Raw genomic sequence first — 25,886 nt, forward strand, 5'->3', positions numbered from 1 at the left:
TAACAGCTACTGTGTGTTTTTCTCCAGGAACCAGAATCAGATGATGTGAGGCGATAAGCAGGACCGTTGGACCCGGCAGCTTCTGCTTTAAGCTAAGTACAGACTTCAGAAAACAAAGATTCAAACCTCACAGCTCAGATGTTCATCAGATTATTACATTTCCTCTGAGAGAAGCAGAAGTTGCTTCTGCCTGCAGGTTAATTAATGTTTGATTTGGGACAGAGAAACGTTGGGACTCACTGCTGCTTCACTTATTACATGATGGGCCAGAGATATTTCTGATTATTGCATTTCTGGTCCACATGTGGTGAACTTCACTTTTGTGAATCTTTTAAATAATAACAATAATCGCTTCAACAGAAACTTTATGCTTGGCCTCCTGCAGCTGCAGCAGTAGAGCAGGAAATCTGAAGGAGCTGCAGAGTTTTACTACGTTTCTCTGCTGAATAAAACATTTTTGTGTTCCAAATATAAATGTTGTGATGGATGGGGTCTGACGTTTGTATTGATGATCCTCCACTCGTTTTGCTGACCTGGACGGATTTGCTGCTCTGACCCAGTTTTACTCAGTCAGGCTCCAGTGAAGTCAGAGGTGAATCTCAAAAACACATTTAATCTGCAACAAGTCAGAACCAAGTCCTGACATGGAGAAAGGTTTTCCTTAAACATCTGGTTTTATTTCAGTTTTACATTAAATACGCTGTAATTCATTTCCCTTCTTCCTTCTTCATGTCTCTTCAGTTCAACACATTTCTAACATCATTTAGTAAAAACTAGTTTCAAAGATTTTAGTTTGACTTGTGCTCCTAATTATTTTTCACCTAAAACTGCAAATTTTAACTAAAAACCGTAGTGAAATATTCTTATTTATGGATGCTCATGGCTGTAAAGTGACGGATGCTTCAGTATTTCAGCTGGCAGTGGACAAACATGTTCTGTTGGGTTTTTAGTTGGTATTTTTCTCTCCTCTCGGTCAGAAGTGTTAGAAATCAGCTGGTCGCCCTGCTGCTGGATCCAGTCCTGTTGACATGGAAACATGACCTTCCTGCTGCCCTGATCGGCTGGATCCTGCCGCTCAGCCTCCAGAACCCAGTGATGTTCGCAGGAGTCCAGAACCTCCAGAAGGTTCTGGATCAGCTTGAGTTCCAAGCCTGGGCTCCTTCCAGTCCGGTTCAGTCCACTTTAACCCGACTGCAGTCCGTTTACGTAGAAAGTCCAGTCCGGTTGGAGAGGTCTGAACGCTAATCGACCTTTGACCTCTGGTCCTCCAAGCCTCGGTCTGGTTTGGTTAAAGTGAACTCTGGTTCGGTTCAAATTCATATGTGAACGCCAAACAGAACCACAGCAGCTGGAGGAGGAGCAGATGCTGGAGTTTTGGTTCCTATAGAACCGGGTCGACCGGGCCATCAGGAGAACAGCTTTAGGTTCTGAAATGTGGAGCAGCAGCTCAGCGCCGACAGGAAGCTCATTCAGTGTCCAGCATCTCGTCCTCCTGGAGAAACACTGGGTTAGTCCAGACCCGTTTCCACGGGGTTCTGGTTGTTTCATGGATGCTTAAGATTTAACCAGAATTTGGACAAAATTTAATCTTTTTCTAGTAACTAGAAAGCTGCTATTCAGGAAAAAACACACAAAATACATTTAAGTAAAATAACTAACAGGACAAAGAAACATAAAGTTAATAACCATCTTCTTAAACATAAACATCTTCAGCTAAAGAGACTCGTTGAGAAAAACCAGCCTTCCTGTTCAACGAAGAAAGCTGGAGGTCAACACATCACTGTCACGTATCAGACCTCTGGAACGTCAGCGGATCTAAAACAGCTAAACAAACCCGGTGAGAAGCAGAGGAAGGTCAGTTCAGACATGGAGGATGTTGGTTCTGCAGAGCCTCGTTATGTTTCCACACATAAAAACCGTCTGGATGACTGTAGAGTTGGAGCAGCTCGTCTATCAGAAGGTGCAGGCGTAGACGACGCCCACCACCACGATGTTCCCTATAGTCGCAATGATGGCGATCCACAGCCAGATGGCGTCGCTGGACATGGACTGCTGCTCGTCCGGCTGGCCGTGCACCGAGGCGGCCGAGGCCGCCGCGTTGACGCTCGCCGAAGAGTTGAAGAGCGAATGCTCGCCGCTGTAGTCGTCGTTGGGTGAGGAGTCCATGAAGGCCCCAGTCATGACTGGGATCTGGAAGCACAAAAAGATTCAACTCGATTAGATTTTAGGCAAAGTCTTTATGAAACACAGCAGAACCAGTAAAATATATCAAATTAAGTTTGATTTTTCCACATAGCTTTTATTGAAGATGATCTGTTAGCTCTGCCTCTCAAAGCCACTCAGGCTTTTCACACCTTAGCAGAAAATTGGCAAAGTTTGTAATGGAAACACAGATAGTTTGTGTAACACTGATCATTCATTCTGAACCCAAAATGAAAACCACAAAAGGTTTAGCAGACTTTTAACAGGAAGTAGCTGTTTACTCAGCAGAGACGGTTTTACTGGGGATTGTTTCGCCTGCAGGACCGGACAGACAGAAACCAGGAGCGGAGAAGCTGCGGAGCAGGAACACCTCCAGCCAGGTGAGCCTGTTTACATCTCTGTGTTTGTAGCTCTTAGATCAGCAAACAGGCCAGATCTGATGGACCATCTGGCACTGAGTGCAGGGATGGAGGAGGAGGAACCGGCCGCACCAATCAGCAACCAGCTGACAACCGGATGACGTTTTTCTCCAGCTCCACTCACTTAACGCTTCTAGCATTAATAATAAGTTAGAGGTTTACCAAACCTTTTCTTTGGTAGAACATCTCTATATTGTCAAACTGTGTCATGGTTTCTTCTAAATAACCGTTTTCACTTTGGAACGGTCTGATTTCTTCAGCCATGGACGGTCGCTCACTTCAATTAATCAAAATGCTGTTTGTGATGCGAGCGCTGAAGTGTGAAAGGAAAACAGAAAGTAATTTCAGCCAAGCAGGATGTAAAACATCTGATGGAGAAAGAAATGAAAAATGTTTCCTCTGAGATTTTCACTCAGAAGCAGCAGAGCAGAACCAGGTTCTGATGTTCTGCTCAGAACCGGGTCTGAGCTCATCACTTAAACTTTACACTCCTGGAGATTTCTTCCAATCTAATCTTTAACCGTGTGTCTGAATTATTTTCTCATTTATGTATCACTTTAAACAGACGTCCATCATGCAGCCAGCAGGTAAAACTCAACAGCTTCTTGTTTTTATTATCCAGTTAAAGCTCCGATGAAACGACGGAGGGATAAAACAGATTTCCTGTTGCGTCAGAAAGGCGACAGAACAGAGAGGATTTATGGAAAACTGAGCAAGGCACCAAAACCAGCCGAAACCTCGACATCCAGGTGAGAAGAAGAAAACATGTTGGAGTAAAGAAACAAGGTTTCATCTTTCTGTGTCCTTCAGGTTTTACAGTTTGTTTTGTGTTGTTAACCTTTTAATGATTTAATATTGAATTTATCACCCAAAAAACAACAAAAAGTTGCTTTATACTGTTTAGAAAAATAATCTATATCATATTTATTTACCCTGTTATAAATATAAACAGGCTTTTAAAGAAAAGGAGCTTAATTTATATCAGACAAACAGATACTGGTGAGTAAAAATCTAATTTAATCCCCAAATTTAATCCTGAACTATTTCAATTTGCTGTAGAAAATTAAACTTAAAATCATTTACTGCTGAAAAAAACGTAATTTTTTTATTTCTAAATCTGGCTTGGCTGTTTTTTCCTTCTCTTCATATTTTATATGAGCATACTGGAAATAATTATTTATCAGTTTTAAAAGTATTCTGGGTTGAATTTGATCCTGGCTCTAAAAAAAAAAAAACTTTTAAAATTATTTTTTAATGTGACAAAACGAGAATAAAAAACCTAAAACTCTGATTATCAAACCTGGAAACTAAAGTTTCATGTAAAACTGAGATTTAAACTCAGACAAACCTCTCATTTCCCCTAACTCAAATAAAAATTAATTTAGAGATGATTCCCAATATATCTGGTTATTCATTTATTTTAATTCAGGTGTTCAAAGCAAACAGGGAAACTTATTTATTAGACATATTGTCATTCACTTTAACCTTTTATTTTTAGTTGTTTTAATTAAAGCTGATGAAAAGTTTGTATTCTAAGAAAGTTTTATGGTTAGAAAATATTCCGATGTTACAGACGAAGAGAAAGCTGCTGCTCTGATGAGCCTGATGGAGGCAGACAGGAAGAAGCTCGGCTCCTCACTCAGGCTCAGGAAGTGCTGATTAGTTCACCATGTCACAACATTTCTGCCTCTTACACACACAGACACGCAACGTTCAAGGTCAGCGGGGATCCGCAGCGCCGGCAGTAAAGACATCAAACTGAAAATACAGCAACGAAATCAAAACCTTTCTGACGCTCAAGATGTTAAAACTCAGCCTGAATCTTAAAAATATGTTAAAAATAAAATAATTGCTCCTTATTTCATTGCTTCAGAGTATCGAGAAACTGAATTTACAGCAGGCAGCTCAGATCGACGACTTCAAACTGCAGCAAAGCATCATGGGAAATGATCAGTTCCTGATTAGAATACCTTGATTACCAACTGAACCACGCACAGTTACAGATTTATGGATGAGATTAAATGAGATCAGAAGTTTACATTCACTAAAATGAACTTTTAAACAATTTGGGACAACCTGGGCAGTGGCGGCCCCCAGTGGGGGAGCCGGGGGGCCAATGCCCCCGTTGAAAAAAAAAGCATACAGCTTCATCTTCTTCAATCAAGACATCAATGTAAAAATCAATCAGTAGCTTCAGAACTCACTCATTTAAACTTTTCAGCCTTCAGGGTCTCAGACTGCAGCTGATCTTCAAACTGTTTTATAACAACATATTTATTCACTGCAGCATAAATCAATCTGCCTGATGGATGGAGCCAATCTGATTTTATATTTCAATCTGCTCAGAGACGATGAGCAGAGTGGTAACAATGAGCCTCTCCTCAGGGTCACAATTGCTTCTTACCCCGTCAGACAGCTGATGCTTTCAGCCGTGTCTCCATTCTTCATATTTATGTTTAATTTATTAGTAACTCGTTGTCCACAGAGAGCCGTCTGCAGAGGGGAAGTGCTCTGAATAAAACTGGGCCGATTCTGGGATGAGAACAAACCCAAAACCTAAATAAATATTTGATTGTTCAGCTTTGATATTTCTGGAGACCAGATTGTGTGAAAGTGAATTTACTGGAGAACATTTAGAGGAAGTCCTGGTGGGAAACGTTTCCTGTACGCAGATGTTGCCGGGGCAACAAGTGGAAGAAAAGGGAAAGACGGCCTGCTGCGTTCTGCACTACAGGCAAGAGGATTAAACACCTAAACTCATTACGAGTAGAAATACTTCAACATATTTTTACTCAAGTAAAAGTAGAAAGTAACGTCCAGGAAATGACTTAGGTAAAACGTCTGCTGAGTATTGAGTACAAATGATCAGTTATTTCATATTGTGTCTGGTGAATTTTTGCTTAAAACATGTTTGTTTTCATTCAGTGGGTAGAAAATCCAGAAATATTACTCAAGTAAAAGTTAAAATTATCCTAAAAGTCATTAAAAAAAGTAAATGCATCCACCTCTGACCAGATGTAGATAATATTTATGCAGTTTTAATTGGATTAAAATGTTTTATGACATGAGGCGAACAGAAAAGGCGGAAGTCTCAGCGATCCAGAACTCAGTGGTTCTGTTGTGTTCTGCATTGCTTTGACCCAACAGTGATTAGCTTTAGCGGCGCCACCTGGTAGCAGTGTGCTCTCTGCTGATTGGCTGACGCTTTAATGTGGCCACAGAGAGCAGAAACCTGCGTAGCTTCACTTCCTGCTCCGGTACCGACGGTAATGAGATTTAGCTTCAGTTTTCTCTCCAGCAGAGCAGCTGGATGTTTACAACAGATTCCCAAATGTCTGCCTGAACTTCAGCAAAGTTTGTCTGTTGTGATGCAGACGCAGCGATGAAACGTTCATGTTCCAAACCTCCATCAGTCACTTCAGCGTCGGCCCTAAGAAAATGGTCACATTCATAACATAAAGCTTCATCTACTGGCTTCAGCCGACAGAATGTGCAGTTTATGACGTCACAGACCAGCAATGCAGATAAACAGAATATAAACCATTAAAAAAGGGATATAATGAGGAAAACAACAGAGTTGGCCTTTCAGTGAGCAGAGGTTGAAGGTTGAACTTCTTGTGTCGTAAATCTTTTCTCTCAGTCTGAGGTGTTGAAGCTTCTGGTTACCAGGCAGATTTACGGCTCCATTGATTTTCCTCCAGTCTCAGCGGCCAGCAGCATTTTTAAATAAATCTTATTACTCAATAGAACAAGACCAGCCTGAGTGATTTTCTCCTGACGCCTCGATCAATCTGTCAGAGCAACAGAAGTTTGGTGTGACGGAGAAAAACTTATTATACTTTTCTAATAACACGAATGAGCAATAACTCCGGTTCATGTTTCTCTCTGGACTGAACCTGGACCTGAAATTATTTCCTGTCTCATTATTGTGACTCATGGTCAGAGCGGAGAGGACGATGGAAAGGTCTTCTTAAAAACATGGAGGGTAAAATGCAGCTATATTTGGTCATCTTAACCATTTGAAATGCTGAATGTGGAGGTTGATAATTTGGCTAATAATATATTTTATTGTTTCAGTTAATCATGGAGAATATTAAAGTTTGTTTTCTGATTCAGAAAGCTACTAAACGGTTCACACAGGCCGCTCTTTGTTCCTGTCTCCGTCCAGAGACCCGAACATGGAGCGCTCATGATGCGCTCCATGTTCGGGTCGAAGCGCGGCGGCTTCATCCAGCCTGATGGTTCTGCCGGTCCGTGTTTGTCTCCGTCCTCCTGGTCGTTTGGACTTCAGCGCCGGTTCAGCTGCTCACTCCTTCCCTCTGTTCCACACTCGGGTGAGGATTTGGATTATGCAGCAAAGCTGACCTGAATTTCTGCTTCTAAGAATGATCATGAAGATTTAAAGAGTGTTCCAAACATTCAACATGAAAAGCAGCAGGACGGATTGAAAGCAGAACCAGTAGCCAAGCCTCGCTGCTGCTCCAGTTCTCCAGCAGCTTAAAGGTTTTATTTACTTTACGTTCAGTTTAACTCCAGTAAAAACCGTCCGATCCGTTCAGCATCAGTTCCTGACCTGAAGCTCGGCCTCGGTTCGGTTCCATGACACATGCAGGTTCAGTTCAGCTGCGATCTAATGGAGGTTCTGAAGTGACGTAAAGACAAAACTGGAATCTGATTTGAGATTCCTGCTCTGCATGCTGGGAAACCAGAGCAGATGAGAGGATTTTCACTGACTGATGATTTTTATGGTGCTTTAGAGACAGAAGCTCAGACATGTGGAGGAATCCTGCGCTGGGAACCGCGAGCTAAAATGTTAGCTGCACTAATCCTAAAACGCTCGTCATCAACATTACGCTAATGCTAAAGCGCTTCACAACACACTGTTAGCAGAAGCTAACGTCAGTCCGAATGATATCTGCCCTTAAAATACCACAACCCTGGAGAACCAGTTTCATTTTGACATTATAAATTACATCTTCTATAATGTTCTTAAATATTGTATTTATGTTTATTTCTCTACTGGGTGAATAGTCTTCACTTCAAAATAAGAGCATGAATTTAAATGTCTGTCAATAAACAACACTTCAACACAAATGTTGAACTTTATTCAAATAAAAGTTTATAAAACCTCCATAAATGATTAAAATTTATATGGAAAAATACATTTAAGGGAAGCTAAGAGTGCTAAACGGTTTTAAAGTTAAATAAAGCACCAGTTGAAAAATTAGCTTTATTATTAGCTCGTTGTGGACGAGCGCTCACCACTGATGATAGAAGAGGAAGAAAAATGTAATTTAAACTGATATTACAGCATTAATATCACAACTACATGAACAGAAACACCAGAAACCACGATTCTCCATGAACTCCAGATCCGTTCAGAGTGGATCCGTTCAGAGTGGATCTGTTCAGAGTGGATCCATTCAGAGTGGATCCGTTCAGAGTGGATCTGTTCAGAGTGGATCCATTCAGAGTGGATCCGTTCAGAGTGGATCTGTTCAGAGTGGATCCGTTCAGAGTGGATCTGTTCAGAGTGGATCCGTTCAGAGTGGATCCATTCAGAGTGGATCCGTTCAGAGTGGATCCGTTCAGAGTGGATCCGTTCAGGACTTTATCATGTCTGCTCTTGAGTTTTCTCCAGGTCTTCTTCTCCTCAGTCATATTTCTTAATCATCAGACATTTCTCTGTTTAGCGTCTTTAGGAAATTGTTCTCACAAACCAGAGACGTTCTGGAAGCAGATTGTGATTTTCATTCATCTGCTGCTCTTCTCTTAATATCATGTCCCATTAATTACTGCCTTCCTCAGCATCAGGTTTCCTCCTGTGGTTATATTAATATTTGCATTCCTAATTATAATTTTCAACCACCACAGCAACTTGCAAAGTCAGTCGTTGCATATTTACACAACATGCTGTCATGACTGCCTGCAAAAACCCTTAATAAGGATTTTATTTAATGAGCACAAACTTCCATCTGGGAAAAATATCAGTGAAACTTTTTCCTGTCCTTTATTATCGAATGGACCAGAATCTGAGATACTATTTTATTTATGAAAGTCAAATTTTTCTGATTAATCAGATGCATGGAAAGATGGAAATAATAACACAATCTTTGATCTTTATGGTTGAGCTATAGTAAAAAGTAATGTTTGTTATTGGGTTTTTTGTTACTAATAATAGTTGAGATATCTTTGAATGTTTGTCTTATTTTTTTAGTTTTCTTACAATAGAAAATCCTAAACAGGCTCAGCAAATTATCTGATGGTATGTGACCAAATAAATCTGACTTTTATACAATATTTAATCCTCACATTAAGAAGAGCTGACTTATTAAATAAGGTCAGTTTTGATATTAACACAGAAACAGCCATCAAGGATTCCTGCATTTATTCATGACATGTTGATAATGAACCACATTGATTTTCTCATCATATTGATTCATGCCCTGCCTCCTGAACGCTTCCCTCTGGAATGAAGGAGAAACTGTAGCAGCTGTAATTGAAAAGCCCCAGGATTAGTGTAAGCAAATGAAAGTGAGACGCGCCTGCAGGACTCCTCACATCGACCAGGGGAGATAATTAATCACGGGGGCCCAGGAGAGCTCCGGTGGCAGCCAGCAGCCGTTAGACAGAAAAACGACGAGATCGGGGGAAACAGAAACTGAGAGGATGACAGGAACTTAAACATGGATTCAATTTATACCCGACAGGAAGCTGCTGTGAAATGAAGCCTGCATGAGGTTGATGGAAATACGGGGGTTTTGTCCATATTTGAACCATTTCTTCTCACCAGTTCGCCATAAAATCCAGGAGTTTCATTTAAAAACGCAACAGAAGCACAAAACCTGAAACCTTCCAACCACAGGTTGGGATCTATAAACAACAAGCTTGTTGGGAGAAAGTCTGATCCCTCAGCAAACGAGGAGGAGACACAGGAAACTGGCAGATCAGGAACTGAAGACAAACTGCAACATAATTCCTCACATGTTTAATTTCCATCCATAATCAAACTTTAATCATAATCATTCAAAACAGCCGAGTTATTTATGCTTCTGCTGCTGAGCCAAAGCTTTAATAAGGACACTTCATATTAAAAAATGTAACTTAACATAAATATAAATACCGCAGTGAAACCTTTTTGCGTTTCGCTGCAGAATTTTAAATCTTCCAGCAAACTTCCAAAATCTGTTTGAAGATTTTGCAAATATTAGAATCAGGAAGGAAGTTCAAACGTTTTCAGGCCTGATCTGATGCACTCCTCCTCTATGACCTGCAGGGGGCGGTGGCTCCCCCATCAGGAGTCGGGTCCTGACCCCAGAACGCAGCAGTGTTATGACCTTTAACCCCAGCGTGCCAGCCGCCTCCTAAAGTACCGATGGCAACTTTTATTTGTTGCGCCGTCTCTATGGCTACCAAAAATAATATTTTGTCGACTCTCTCCTTCACATCAACGTCTGCCTCCATGAAATAGCGTTTCTTCGCTTTTCCGGTGTTGTTGCCATGGTGACCATGAATTAACACTGATCAGCTGATGATTTAATTGCTTCCTGGTGTGCATGGTTAAATCTGGATTCTTTTATTTGTCTTATCAACCTGAGCTGAAGCGCTCTGCAGATCCTCCAGAGCTGCTGGACTCTGATTAGTTAGACAGTTTATGAAGACAAGGCCCAGCTACACTTCAGATGGATGTTTGTAGTTTCACGGTTCAGGAGGTGTGAACTCTTTGAAATCCATCCAGAACTTTTTAACCGACTCAGTGAAGAACCTTCAGCTGGTCAGCAGCTGTGAGGATATATCGGTGGGCCGGCCGCTCCAGCGCTCGCTGTCTCAGGCTGTGTGTGTTTCCCCTGCAGGACGAGGCCGGTCGGGTCGGTGTCATGAATTTGTCACACGTGTGTCATGTTGGCCTAGTTAGAGCACAGATCTCAGGAGGCGTCCAGCAGCCCGTCCCTCTGGATGGACGCTGACATCACCGTGTGTTAGCGTTAGCCACCGTTTGGACCAACAGCCGCTTACAGAAAATGTGACAAAATGCAAAAACAGCCAATCTGTGCACAGATTATTCAGAAGGAAAACACAAGGCTCATGTTTATTTCCCCACGCCTTCTGTCCATCAGTCTGTGATATGAATAAATGGATCGGTGAGACTGTCAGCCTCATATTACGGCAAGCAGATTTTATTCAAGAAGCTTTTTCTGCTGCAGCCAAACAGAACTCAAATCTAATGAAGAGAAATTGTCTCAAAATTAGAATGGAGTATGAATATGTTTGCATTACCTGGCTGGTTAAACAGATTCCAGCAACTAATGCTGCAGGGTTATGTAATGCTTACAAACAGGCCCCGAAATATGCAGCCAGCATAATAACATCATGTTTAATAACACATAATCCCATCACAGAGTCTGTTTGCAGTGAAAGAAACAATCAAACAATTGAAAGGTTTTAAAATCTTCTATAGAGAAGCTTTACTCAGGGAAGCTCAGAGCAACATCAACGGTTCGACCCGTAATAACTTCTGCAAGCAGGACTCTGAAATCCAACTTGTGAACTGATTCACAACTCCGAGTGCCATCGTAAAAAATTAAAGATGTAGAAAAAGAAAATCAAAGCTGCTGTACTCCTCTTCCACTCATGCATAACAGCAGCCATTCCCAATGATTTCCATACGTAATGTAACTGACTCAACAGTAAGTGCCTGATTCATCAGATGGGCATTAAAGTTGCATGCGCCTGAAATGAGAGGAACATTCTGATTTGTCTTGAGTTCAATATCATAAAAAGCTGCAGCCTGTTAGGAAAAATAACAGCTTCTATAAATCTGATGGTGGAAAGAAGCAGAACTACAGAAAGAGAGGAGAGAGCGGCGCTGAAGAGGGAGCATTAGGGTGGCGGTTCTGCTGCTTTTCCCTCAGTGACAGCTGGGATCCGTCCAGCAGGAAGATCTAATATTTCAAAGCTTTTTCAGGTGAAAGTGGCAGAAATTTACTGAGGCTGAAATACAGTAAAATGTCACATAATTAGCTGTTACTATGAGACAGACTGCTTCATGTTGCCGCGCAAAAATAGGAATAGTTTAAAGGTTTCACAAAATCTTAAAAGTGTGGCATGCATTTGTGTTGACCTCGCTTTACCCTGACACCCTTGAATAAAATCCTGTGGAACCGACTGGCTTCAGAATTAGAGGTGTAATTTAATCTGAGCAGAAATGCAGCAGCTCAGCTGTTCTGTGAAAACCTCACAGGTTCATTAGAGAACAATAGAGTTTTCCAGTCAACCCGGTTCCACTGGAACCAGAACTCCATCATCTGCTCCACCTCCAGCTGCTGTGGTTCTCTGAGTCAAACCAACCTGTTCCCCTCCTGGCCTGTGGGGGCGCTGCACCAAGAACCACTGAAGGAAACCACACAAAAACCTCTGAAGACACTGAGAGCAACTTAGTCGGAAGCAAGACAAGACATATTGATAGATATAAATAAATCAATACATAAAATGGGGATAAATAGATCTACTGTTAAATTTATTTGGATTCCGGCGCATATTGGAATAGTTGGAAATGAATTAGCAGATACATTTGCAAAGAGTGCGAGTAAGAGAAGTGAAATTGAATTGAAAGTTAAGTATAGTAAAAGTGAGATAAAGAGTATAAGTAAAATATATTACAAGAAGAAGTGGCAGGAACAATGGGAGGGTGAAAAGAAGGCAAGGTTTTATTATAGTATTCAAAAAAAAGTGGGGGAGTGTAGAAAGGAAAATAGGAATAAACAAGAGGAAGATATTATATCTAGGTTAAGATTTGGACATGTAGGGCTAAATAGTACTTTGAAAATAATAAATAAACATAGTACGGGGTTATGTAATTTTTGTGGAAAGTTGGAAACAGTTGTACATATTTTTATGGAATGTAATAAATATAATCTAGAAAGAGAGGAATTAGTAGAAGAGTTAAATAGGAATAAAGTTAAATTAAATATTAGAGATCTGCTACAAAAATCATCTGGAGATGTGGTTTTTAATTCCGTATTTAGGTTTCTTAGAAAAACAGGTCTAATAGGGAGATTATAGGGTTTAGGCATCTGGTTCATACTCCAGTCCAGAAGGTGGCGGTAATGCACCTGAAAGTTGTTTGCCAACCGCCATAAAACAAAAAAGAAGAAGAAGAAGAAGAAGAGAGCAACTTCCTTCTTCACCAGATGGAAACAAGATGGAGGCGTCAGGTTTTAGTGTTGGAGGATTTCTCTTTAGTCTTTGGCATATTTGCTGTAGAAACTAGACAATAATACTTGGTAAGATTTTGTGTTTTTGCAGTGCAGTGCTGCACAGCATCAGCTCCCTGAAAATAAATGAAGTAATAAATAAGTGGAATCAGAGGGAAAGCGTCTGTCTGATCTGCTTTGGGGAACCGTCCTGATCATCAAACCCAACGTCACGCTGAGACTGTAAAAGCAGGATTTTCTCCAGGAGTCAATCAAAAGACAAAGAAGTTACACTGAAATAAAAATATATATAAAATGGACAGCATGTTTAAATTTATGATCTACAACAAATGATTTCTGACATCTTGTTTGCAGGTCGTAGAAATGTTGAAAGTAGAGGAAGAGTCTAACAACAGCCTGGATCTGCCTGACTTGTTCATCAGTAATCATGGAGGACGTCAGGAAATATGATGAAGATCAACGACGGCGTCTTCAGAATCACCTGCAGCCTCACAGGTTAAACTCTCTGCTCCTCTAACCTCCAGGATCTGATCACTAACAGCTTCAGAAAATCTGAAAATCATCTCTCAATGAGTCAATAATAAATTATACACATCATTATGCATAATTCAGAATATTAATGCCAGTGTAACAGGGAACATGGTGCAGACTGCAGCAGATGTTACTGCTTCATACTTTCCTCCTCTGCTCTCCGTTTCAATCATCGCAGGACTTTGTGCAACACGAAGTCACTGAGGTGCAAAAGATTGGCAGAGAAATCTGACCACCAAATTCACAGAGCAGAGAAACTGAGGGTTTCTGTTCCGGTCCGTTAACTGGACTCTGCTGCTGCTGATCAGTTATCCTGAATCAGAGACAAATGAACCGCGAGCAAATCCTGGCAGATTTCCATCGACTGTAGGAGAAAATCCAGAGAAGTTTTCAGTTTAAAGGTTTCACAAACTGTTTCAAAGTTTTAACAATAAATCAGCTCAAAAGTTATTGAGATAAATGATCATGTTTTCAGACCATTTTCAAGTAATATAATGCTGTAATAATACAAGTACAATCTCTATAACTCTCCATAAACTTTCATTTCTAACAAACATTTAACACTAGAACTTGTTTGAAAGTATCCAAAATAAATAAACAAAACAACAAATAAAATGAATTATTAAAATTCTGCCCTTTAAAAAACGTCTAGTTGAGTAAAAGCAGCAGCCTGAAGGCGTCAGCATCAGCTGCTCACTGTTGGGTTTGAATCCCAGTTCAGACGGCTCTGCCTGCATGTGCGGCCATCAGGTTGCTCAACGCTACGGCTCAACAAGCAAATCATTCAAGAATTATGAAGGACAGCAACATGAAATGACTTCAGGTTGTAAAGGTCAAGCTGGACGTCCATGACCTCTGAACCCTACATGGTGAAGTACTGTGTTAGAAGATTGTAAAAAATGAAGCATTCCAACAGAGCGATGGTGAACCGGACGTTTCAGTAGCGACGTGAAACAGGAAGCCTAACATGACCCGTTCCTGGAGGCAGAGCGGCTCTGAGGCCCGGATCAACACTGCAGACGGAAAACCTGCTGGTTATTTTCAGAAGAAACCGACTCATTTATCCCCAGACGGATTCAGACGAAACGAAGCGGGAAAACTTTCATTAGCAGACGCTCCATCGTCTGTTTGGGAATTTAAAAACACGGGACTGAATGGAAGGCCAAGCACGGACTGGGAGCACTGGGATCCAGTTTGTAACTGGTCATGAAGTGAAGCAGCACAACAACGGCTGCATGTTTTCCTCTTCGGTCACTCTCAGGGTTGTTCTCTGCCTTTTCAGTGACGATCTCGCTCTCCTTTGGCATACACGGATGTTTTCTCAGCCTGAAGCTCTTCAGGGTCATAAAAGAGGAAGACGACTTGAAAATCAGGGTGGATGTTAAGTTTGTCAAGACAACAGCTTTCATAAAAAGATGTTTGTAGCGAACGCTGGCCTGAGGGGAAATGAACTCCTAAAGATGAAAAGGCTGCAGCTCCATTATTGCTCTCTTCAAATAACCTCCAATTACCGGGACCAGGAGGTCTTTAAAGGGGTCAGTCGAGGCATAAACACATTGTGAGAAGATAACGTGATTATGTAATTCAATATTTTTCTGCAGCCGAGAACAAAGGCGGTCATGATTTAGGCTTTAGCCCGGCTGATCTTTCAGAAAGACTGCTTAGCGAGAAAATAATCTCATTTGTGAACTACTGAACTCGCTTTTCTGTATTCTGCCTTCATACGAGGCGGCAGTGGTGCACAAACAAATCTTATTGAGCCTGCAGCCTGTCTCTGTGTCTCACTACCTTTAATCATCTACTCAGCTGGCACCGGCCCTCAAGGACTTTCTGTTTCAAGATGAAAGTTGGCATCAAAGTAGAAAACACAAAGTGGTCTTGCCAGTTCCCCCTCAGGGTTCCCAAAGTTAGCTGGAAGTTCAGATGGAAACAAGCATCACCTCCATAATCCTCCATTTACTCTTGTCTGCTTTCCTTGACCCCAGAAGAAATGCACAATCCTGTCAGTGACTGTAGCTCACATTGATCTAAGCATTAATCCGACTCCAGTCCGTTTGTCTAGAGAGTCCGGTTTGTTTGGGGAGGCGGGGAGACGTAACCGACTAAAGAACCAAACTCTGGTCCTCTAAACCTCGGTCTGGGTTCGGCTGAAGTGAACTCTGGTTCAGTTTGAATATGTGAAGCAGACCGGAGACCTGCTCCAAAAGCAGAAAGTGGACTACAGTGCAGGGCATTCTGGGTAAATACAGCCAAACGTGCTAGCCTAGCGCTAGCAGCAGAAATGGCGCATGGTCTTTAACCTAGCCCTTCAACCGCTGAAATCTGACGCCTCCATTTTGTTTTGGAAGCAAAATGGAGGCGAAGAAGGAAGTTGCTCTCAGTGTCTTCAGAGGTTTTTGTGTGGTTTCCTTCAGTGGTTCTTGGTGCAGCGCCCCCACAGGCCAGGAGGGGAACAGGTTGGTTTGACTCAGAACCACAGCAGCTGGAGGTGGAGCAGATGATGACGGTTTTGTCTAAAACCAAACGGTGTCTACTGGTTTGGTCCGCGTAAGCCTAAACCTAAAAACAGGTTTAGGCTGTTTAGCCTAAACCTGAATTATTTGGATTATTTGGACACCAGAACAGAGGACACATCGGGCCCCGACCACACACTGCCTTCCAGGAGTTAGCATTGAAGCATGGAAGTGGAAGTGTCATGGTTGGGTCACTGTCTGCTGGGAATCAGAGAGAAGGTGAGGAAAATGTGAAACCATCTGTAAAAATAAAATCAGAACCAGAACTGGGTCCTGTAACAGGACGATGATCCGAAACACGGCAGTAAATCCACTGAGACCCAACTGGACCAAGACATGGATCCAAAGGAACCTTTTCATCTTACAATACAGACGTTTCTGGTCATTTACCTAATGAAATAAATAGTTTGGGTGTTTAACTGTAATTAAAAAAATATGTATTATGTGAACATTTTCTCAGAAAGTTCTGAATATGTAATGGAGTGTCCTGATTTCTTCACATGACTGGAAGTGACAAGATGCTGATGGATGTCTCACATTGTGTGAGAAACAAGCAGACGTCCAGAGCTGCCAGGCAGCCTGATCTGGACAGGAAACACCGCCAGGCTGAGTCTGGCAGGAACCCAGAATGGAAACGAGTCCCGTCCAGAACACACCAGAGTTAACCTTCACTAGGTCTGAAACACGAAGCTCCCGTCTCCATCCAGTCAAAGGCTCTGCACTTTACACAGAGATAACAGAAGCTCACAGAACCATTTATTTTACGGTTTTGATAAATAGATTGTGAGTCGAAGCTTTAATGCGTGGAAGCTGCTGAGGATGAAATGTTAACCTCAGATTGAATTTAGAGTTAAAATCCCGTTTCACCGAATCCTAAAGCTTCTCTGCTGGACTCAGATCCGGTGACGGTTTGTCTCCTGTTTCTGTTTCTACCATTTCTGCATCCATCTGACTTCAGCATACACTCAGAGGTCAAGCAGCTTTACAAAAGGCAGCAGACAGAACAGAAACATTAAAGTCTTCATCCCCAGAGGATGAAGTCTAAGTGAAAGATAAAGAATAATTTGCCTTGTTGGGTTCAGCTGAGCATCCGCAGTGACTGTCACCCATCAGGCCTCGTTTCACAGCGCAGCTTACAGCCTAATGAATGACGCCTTTTATTTTTAACTACTGAGGCATTAATACCAAAGGAAAATTATTACACAAACATATTGTACAAACAGTATTTCCCCAAGTTTCTGTGATAAAAGAGCCAAACAACAGTCAGCTTTGGTCTGCAGCAGGACGCACATGATGCATGCTCCCAACTTTAACTGCATGATTATTGTCAAAAAAGAGATTTTCATTTCAAATAGATTTAAATGTACTGGAAGCTGGAGTAAACCACAGCAGTAATGATCTGGTTCTTCATTACTAGCAGGAAGAAAATCAATAAAAGAAGTTAAGGCAGAAACTCTTTTTTTCAAAGTGACGTCTGGGCATAAAACCCCTCAGCAAAGAAATTATTTCAATGTCAAAAAAAGCGGTGAAATTTTCTGGGCCGCCAGGAAGGAAACATCCTCCAGTTAAAGTCGTCATTTCTCATCTCTGAATTTTGATTTTTGGCTTTTTTGATTGTTTTTTTTTTCATTGTGATGTAAACAAATCAAATAGGCATCAAGATCAGGTGAACAGATACAGAAACAAAATGAAATGAGCAGAAAAAAAATCATAAACTAAGAAACCACCAAGGATTCAGCTGAAAACTGAATATCCAAACCAGAAATCTACCAGAAAATTATTACAAAATTAGAAACTGCTGGGAAATTCAACAATATGTTTTTTATTCATGATAAAGTTGAAAACTTTTCTTTTCTTACTAAATCTGAGAAAAATGCACCTTTAGCTAAATTTTAAGGTAATCCCTCAAACTGTCCTTGTGTGGCAAAATCCAGAGGAATCAGCAAAGATACCAGGAGGAGAAAAGCTGCAGAAAACCTGAAGCTTCTGTTCATCTAAACAATTATATTCAAGTTTAACCAGAAATGTCCAACAATCAAACCATCCAGTTCAGTTCTGTGTCCAGAGATGATCAGAAGGTTAATCAGCAAAAAGGGTTTTAGACTAAAATGAGCAGAAAAGCCAATCAGACAGGAAGAGGCCAGAACTCCCAAAGAACCGTAAAAAATCTGTTTACCGATTCGTCCTGTGGTTTGATGAGGCTAAGTTTGAAATATTTGGCTATAATGAGGAAGAAGAGAGAAGCTAACAGCCTGAGAACAACTGCATGGCGGTGGCAGCATCATGATGCAGGAAAGACGGTTCACCTCACAGAACAGGAATAATATGTGGAAACACTGAAGGAAGACATCAGATTTAGTCTGATTTCATGTCAGAGAGGAAACCTCTGCATGTCGTCAGACTGCAGAGATCTGAAGCTTAGATCGGTTTGATTTCTGCGTTATATTCAGGGGAAACATGTACAATCACGCTTCTAGAGTCAGAAAACTCCTGTGCATAAAATCAGAATGATTTTTCAGAAGTGGCTCATAAAACAGAGAAGAGGAGCAGCGCAGAGCCAGCCGAGTCTTTAACATTTAAACGATGAGAAATCAAAACAGGAAAAGGAGGCGCTCACCTCCAGGTAAGGGAAGCTGAACTGGTTTTGAACTCTTCTGCTTTTGGCCACTGAGGTTTCATCTTTAATGAGCCGCAGCAGCGACCAGCTGTGAAGCAGTTTGGACCTTCAGTAAATCTGATGCCTCATTTTTGAAAACTACAGAGCTATGGAAGGAAAATAATATTATTTGTGTGTTTAAGTTCATCCAGAGGTAAAAAACAAACAGCTTCCTCTGCTACCAGCTGCAGTCAGCATTTAATCAGCTGTTTGGGTTGCAATAATAAATGCTTCAGTTTGTTGAGCAACTACACTGTGGTTCTGTTTGCAGCTAAACATAATTTTATGTTGTAATTTAATATCATCTTTAAATTCCTTCTGTGTAAAATTAGTGAATAAACTATGATCCTTTAAAAAATAACATAAAATGAAAGAAATGATCTTTGCTCTGATTTTGATCCATCTGTAAGAATGTTAAGAAGTGTATTATAAGAGGATGTCCTTTAATCATCTGTATAGACTTATAGCCTTCCTGTTATCCTCTGAAAGTCTGGCTCTCTCAAAATGACAAAGTTCCACTGGAAGATTATTTCACTTGTACCAAAACATTTTGCCATGTTGTAGGTGAAATAATCTCCCAGTGAAACTAGAACTTGTTAGTCAGTATTAAGGGATTATTGACTTTAGAAAAGCTCCCACTTCTTGCTGAAAAGTTACCTGTAAGTTAGTTTTGTCTTATTCCAAGTGTACTGAGATATTTGCGGTGTGGTTCCTGTCAGACTCCATCCTGGTTCAGTATTTAAGCTCCTGGTTCTGTTTTGTTTATTCTGTTCCCACCAGCTCCATGTCCTGCTGCCTTCCTGACTCTGCAAGTCTTTATTTTTCATTATTTAAAACTTTTCACCTTTCTAACTGTCAAAAAGTTACAATGTTTTGTTGATTTTCAATTCAAGAGCAACTATATCTGCAGATGAGTCTGTTTGTTTCCTTTAGTTCTTCATGGAAAACAAATAATCAGTCATGATTGATTAACACCTCCATCTTGTTTTGGTTGCCTGCAGGTTTCAGATTCACCTGTTTCTGTTTAAATTATCCAAGAGAACATGACTGAAAGTTATATTTGTTCAAATGTTTCTCAAGGTTTTCATGAGAGAGTCTCTGTCCTTCGTGCAGGAAGCAAAGTGTTTACCCAGCTCTCCTTCCTGTGGCTTCCTGCTTCCAGCAGAACATCTCTGTTCTCAGATGAGCCCACGCCCCGATGCATTTCCATTTAGACGGCCTTGATTTAAGGAAAGATTTCTGAGCGTGTGGCCCTTCAGAAAAGCCCTGAGCATCCATCCATCCATCCATCCATCCATCTTCTTCCGCTTATCCGGGGTCGGGTCGCGGGGGTAGCAGCTTCAGAAGGGAGGCCCAGACTTCCCTCTCCCCAGCCACTTCTTCTAGCTCCTCCGGGGGAATCCCGAGGCGTTCCCAGGCCAGCCGAGAGACATAGTCCCTCCAGCGTGTCCTGGGTCTTCCCCGGGGCCTCCTCCCGGTGGGACGTGCCCGGAACACCTCACCAGGGAGGCGTCTAGGAGGCATCCTGACCAGATGCCCGAGCCACCTCAACTGGCTCCTCTCGATGTGAAGGAGCAGCGGCTCTACTCTGAGTCCCTCCCGGATGACTGAGCTTCTCACCCTATCTCTAAGGGAGAGCCCAGCCACCCTACGGAGAAAACCCATTTCGGCCGCTTGTATCCGCGATCTCGTTCTTTCGGTCATGACCCAAAGCTCATGACCATAGATGAGGGTGGGAACGTAGATCGACCGGTAAATCGAGAGCTTCGCTTTTTGGCTCAGCTCTCTCTTCACCACGACGGACCGGTACAGCGCCCGCTTGACAGCAGACGCTGCGCCAATCCGCCTGTCGATCTCCCGCTCCCTTCTTCCCCCATTCGTGAACAAGATCCCGAGATACTTAAACTCCTCCACTTGGGGCAGGACACCCCCCCTGACCCGGAGAAGGCACTCTACCCTTTTCCGGCTCAAGACCATGGCCTCGGATTTGGAGGCACTGATCCTCATCCCGGCCGCGTCACACTCGGCTGCGAACCGCTCCAGCGAGAGCTGCAGATCACGATCTGATGAAGCCAAAAGGACCACATCGTCTGCAAAAAGCAGAGATGAGATCCTAAGGCCACCAAATCGGATCCCCTCAACACCTTGGCTGCGCCTAGAAATTCTGTCCATGAAAGTGATGAACAGAATCGGTGACAAAGGGCAGCCCTGGCGGAGTCCAACTCTCACCGGAAACGAGCCCGACTTACTGCCGGCAATGCGGACCAGACTCTGACACCGGTCATACAGGGACCTGACAGCCCGTATCAAAGGGCCCGGTACCCCATACTCCCGGAGAACCCCCCACAGGGCTCCCCGAGGGACACGGTCGAACGCCTTCTCCAGGTCCACAAAACACATGTAGACTGGTTGGGCGAACTCCCATGCACCCTCCAGGACCCTGCCGAGGGTGTAGAGCTGGTCCAGCGTTCCACGACCAGGACGAAAACCACACTGCTCTTCCTGAATCCGAGGTTCGACTATCCGACGGACCCTCCTCTCCAGGACCCCTGAATAGACCTTGCCAGGGAGGCTTAAGAGTGTGACCCCTCTATAATTGGAGCACACCCTCCGGTCCCCCTTTTTGAACAGGGGGACCACCACCCCAGTCTGCCAATCCAGGGGAACTGCCCCCGATGTCCATGCGACATTGCAGAGTCGCGTCAACCAACACAACCCTACAACATCCAGAGCCTTAAGGAACTCCGGGCGGATCTCATCCACCCCCGGGGCCCTGCCACCGAGGAGCTTTTTAACCACCTCGGCGACCTCGTCCCCAGAGATTGGAGAGCCCAACCCAGAGTCCCCAGGCTCCGCTTCCTCAGTGGAAGGCATGTTGGTGGGATTGAGGAGGTCTTCGAAGTACTCTGCCCACCGGCCCACAACGTCCCGAGTAGAGGTCAGCAGCACACCATCCCCACTATAAACAGTGTTGGTGCTGCACCGCTTCCCCCCCCTGAGACGCCGGATGGTGGACCAGAATCGCCTCGAAGCCGTACGGAAGTCTTTCTCCATGGCCTCTCCAAACTCCTCCCACGCCCGGGTTTTTGCCTCAGCAACCGCCCGAGCCGCATGCCGCTTCGCCCGCCGGTACCCATCAGCTGCTTCCGGAGTCCCACAGGCCAAAAAGGCCCGATAGGACTCCTTCTTCAGCCTGACGGCATCCCTCACCGAAGGTGTCCACCAGCGGGTTCGAGGGTTGCCGCCGCGACAGGCACCGACAACCTTGCGGCCACAGCTCCGATCGGCCGCCTCGACAATGGAGGCACGGAACACGGTCCACTCAGACTCCATGTCCCCCACCTCCCCCGGGACGTGTTCGAAGTTTTGCCGGAGATGGGAGTTAAAGCTCCGTCTCACAGGGGATTCCGCCAGACGTTCCCAGCAGACCCTCACAACACGTTTGGGCCTGCCAGGTCTGACCGGCTTTCGCCCCCACCACCGGAGCCAACTCACCACCAGGTAGTGGTCAGTGGACAGCTCCGCACCTCTCTTCACCCGAGTGTCCAAGACATACGGCCGCAGATCCGATGAAACGATGACAAAGTCGATCATCGAACTGCGGCCTAGGGTGTCCTGGTGCCAAGTGCACATATGGACACCCTTATGCTTGAACATGGTGTTCGTTATGGACAATCCATGGCGAGCACAGAAGTCCAGCAACAGAACACCGCTCGAGTTCAGGTCGGGCGGGCCGTTCCTCCCAACCACGCCCCTCCAGGTCTCACTGTCATTGCCCACGTGAGCGTTGAAGTCCCCCAGCAGAACAAGGGAGTCCCCAGGAGGAGCACTCTCCAGTACCCCCTCTAAGGACTCCAAAAAGGGTGGGTAATCTGAACTGTCGTTCGGCCCGTAAGCACAAACGACAGTCAGAACCCGTCCCCCCACCCGTAGGCGGAGGGATGCTACCCTCTCGTTCACCGGGGTAAACCCCAACGTACAGGCGCCGAGATGGGGAGCAACAAGTATGCCCACTCCTGCCCGACGCCTCTCACCTTGGGCAACTCCAGAGTGGAAGTATGTCCAGCCCCTCTCAAGGAGACTGGTTCCAGAACCAGAGCCGTGCGTCGAGGTGAGACCGACTATTTCTAGCCGGAACCTCTCGACCTCACGCACTAGCTCCGGCTCCTTCCCCACCAGAGAGGTGACATTCCACGTCCCAAGAGCCAGTTTCTGCAACCGAGGATCGGACCGCCAGGGTCCCCTCCCTCTGCTGCCACCCATCCCACACTGCACCCGACCCCTTTGGCCCCTCCCACGGGTGGTGGGCCCATGGGAGGGGGGGCCCATGTTTCCTCTTCGGGCTGAGCCCGGCCGGGCTCCATGGGTAAAAGCCCGGCCACCAGACGCTCGCCATCGTGCCCCCCCTCCAGGCCTGGCTCCAGAGTGGGGCCCCGGTGACCCGCGTCCGGGCGAGGGAACACCAAGTCCAAAGTTTTCCTTCATCATTGGGGTCTTTGGGCTGCTCTTTGTCTGGTCTCTCACCTAGGACCTGTCTGCCTTGGGTGACCCTACCAGGGGCATGAAGCCCCAGACAGCATAGCTCCTAGGATCATTGGGACACTCAAACCCCTCCACCACGATAAGGTGGCAGCCCATGGAGGAGAAGCCCTGAGCAGAAAAACATAATGCAATGAGCTCCTTAATAGCTGCATGGAGAAAGTCTGGAGCGAAGCAAACCGCTGGCAGGACGGAGGATGAAACCAGGCACTAATGGAAACAAACCTGAAAACAGAAACGACCCGGTAGGAGAGGCAGACAAACCTTAAAGAAGAAATATGTCAGGTTCAAGATATTGAATTTTAAAAGTTTAATATCTCAAACCTTTGATATTTTGCTTTTAAAACAGAGATTAAATTAAATTCTCAATAATTTTGTAGTAGTTGTAACTGTAGAATATTTTTCAGTGCGTAATTAGTGAAGCTATCTGCTCTGGTAGTCAGCCTGTAGTTGTAGCTGCCTGCATGTTTGAACATATTTCAGCTTTTCTCTGTGTCTGAGCTAAATGAATGAGTTTCTGTGGCTTCAATTAAACTTTAAATGCTAAAACAAAACCTGCAGAAGACAAACCAGAATATTGTTTTCAAAGATTTATGTAGCAAAACAAAGAAAACATGGATCAATTATTTGGTGAATTTCTACCAGAGTTATTGAGAGCTGCAGTTCTGACAAAGGAAAAGCTGCAAAATTATGACATATACAGTATATATATATATATATATATATATATATATATATATATATATATATATATATATATATCAAAGTGGGAAACACCCCCAAAGGTGGCGGAGAACGCCAGAGCTAAGATCCTGTGGGACTTCCAGATCCAGACAGACAAAATGGTAATGGCGAACCAACCAGACATTGTCGTAGTGGATAAACAACAGAGGAAAGCCGTTGTGATAGATGTAGCAATACCAAGCGACTACAACATCAGGAAAAAGGAGCACGAGAAACTAGAGAAATACCAGGGCCTCAGGGAGGAACTGGAGAGGGCCTGGAAGGTGAAGACCACAGTGGTGCCTGTGGTCATCGGGGCCCTCGGGGCAGTCACCCCCAAACTGGACCAATGGCTACAACAGATCCCAGGAACAACATCAGACATCTCAGTGCAGAAATGTGCAATCCTTGGCACAGCCAAGATACTGCGCAGAACCCTCAAGCTCCCAGGCCTCTGGTAGAGGACCCGAGCTCAGAGGATAAGAACCACCCGCGGTGGGTGAGAAGGGAATTTTTTTTTATATATATATATATATACCTATATATATACATATATATATATATATGTATATATATATATGTATATATATATATATATATACATATATATATATATATATATATATATATATATATATATATGTATTCAGATGGAAGGTGCTCTAGTTTCTGCATCATTAAAGTTTGTTTTTCTCAACTAAATATTTCTGAACATCCATATCTGCTTTTCATGTAACCAAAAGAGGAAACATGGAGGGGCTTTATTTGGGTCAGCTGACTGACAGTGTGCAGCAACAGGTGAGGAAGGGGAATCAAACTGAAAAAAAAACTGTTTCCTCTGACACTTTCTGAGGGATTTCATGAAAAGGAAACAAACTGACACGGTGGTTTAGAAACGTCAGCGCAGCAGAAGCTCCTCATCTTCCTCCAAACAAGATGCAACATGAATAGCATTATTATACAAAGCAGGAATTATTATTTTCGCACCAATTACGGTGATATGATTTAGCCTAATTACCCCCTCAGAAGAAGAAACAGGAACATTAGACAGTATTAAAATGCTGCTGCTCCTCAGAAATATTTTGTCTGAACCGAAGCGAACAGAAACCTGATGAACTTTCAGAGGAATCTGCTCTCAATATTATAAAAATAGCAAAAATAATACCGGTGTTATTAATAGACGAACTGTTTCCGTCTGAGCTGAGCGGGATGAAAACCGGAAGGCTGGTAAAGTGCGCGCGCTCTGACCTGCTGACCAGCCACACCCATTCAATCAGAGAGCTGACTAATTAAAGGAAAGTTCAGAACAGCCACCGACCTGCGCGGCCATGAAGGACAGATCCATGCTGCTGCTGCTGCTGCTGCTGCTGCTGCTGCTGCTCCGAACAAAGGCACTCAGTGAAGGATGAGAGTCTGGCTCCGCTTCCCGCCGCTCACAGCATCCAGCAGGTCCGAAAACACACCGACCGACCTCACGTCAGAAACATGGTGCTGGGTCTGAGGAGGAAACCCCGAGGAAGAGGAGGAGAGGCGAAGCACACGGAGTGATGGAGAGATGTGGGAGAGACACGGAGGAGGAGGAGGAGGAGGAGGAGGAGGAGGAGGAGGAGGAGGAGGAGGAGGAGGAGGAGGAGGAGGGGAGGAGGAGGAGGAGGAGGAGGAGGAGGAGGAGGAGGAAGGCTGTCACATCATAACAGAGGAGGTGTGAGTCCTCCTCTCTCTCTCTCTCTGGTTCCTCATAACAATTCATCCATATTCCTCTAATCAACATGTGTGAAATAAAACATTAAAATTTATTGTTTTCCAGCAGCAGCTTTTTCCCAAATAAAAAATAAAATAAAATGAAAATACCAACCTATTAATTTTCTTCAGAATGACTTCAGTGGATCGCTGCTGCTGCCGCCATGCAGACGTTCCTGAGGTCCAATTCAAAAGAGCAGTAACAGTTTTTCTGGATCGCTTCGACCCATTTAAAGGAACCGGATCTGTTCTGTCTTCCTCTCCTACGCCTCCTGCATGTGTTAAATCTTTCTTCCAGTGGTTTGACACATTTTCCTGACTGTAACCAGGCGGCCTGTAGCTGGACTCA

General features: G+C 43.7%; 1 protein-coding gene and 1 long non-coding RNA gene across 4 annotated transcripts in view; one reads left to right on the forward strand and one right to left on the reverse strand.

Moving 5' to 3' along the window:
- Nucleotides 1–1,586: 1,586 nt before the first annotated feature.
- Nucleotides 1,587–25,383, reverse strand: LOC116709348 (uncharacterized protein C14orf132). The gene is made up of 2 exons (XM_032547824.1): nt 25,116–25,383; nt 1,587–2,190 (listed from the first exon to the last, which is right to left on the reverse strand). The coding sequence occupies exons 1-2, from the start codon at nt 25,140–25,142 to the stop codon at nt 1,954–1,956; spliced, it is 264 nt and encodes an 87-aa protein (XP_032403715.1). The 5' UTR covers nt 25,143–25,383; the 3' UTR covers nt 1,587–1,953.
- The window catches only part of LOC116709349 (uncharacterized), a 36,852-nt gene continuing 12,996 nt past the window's right edge, over nt 2,031–25,886 (forward strand). For all 3 annotated transcript variants that reach the window (XR_004336849.1, XR_004336851.1, XR_004336850.1), the window contains exons 1-3: nt 2,031–2,582; nt 3,244–3,370; nt 13,190–13,330. This is a non-coding gene — a long non-coding RNA (uncharacterized LOC116709349). The remainder of the gene's footprint in view (nt 2,583–3,243; nt 3,371–13,189; nt 13,331–25,886) is intronic.

Source organism: Xiphophorus hellerii, chromosome 19 (assembly GCF_003331165.1).
Source record: "Xiphophorus hellerii strain 12219 chromosome 19, Xiphophorus_hellerii-4.1, whole genome shotgun sequence".
NCBI classification, from domain to species: domain Eukaryota; kingdom Metazoa; phylum Chordata; class Actinopteri; order Cyprinodontiformes; family Poeciliidae; genus Xiphophorus; species Xiphophorus hellerii.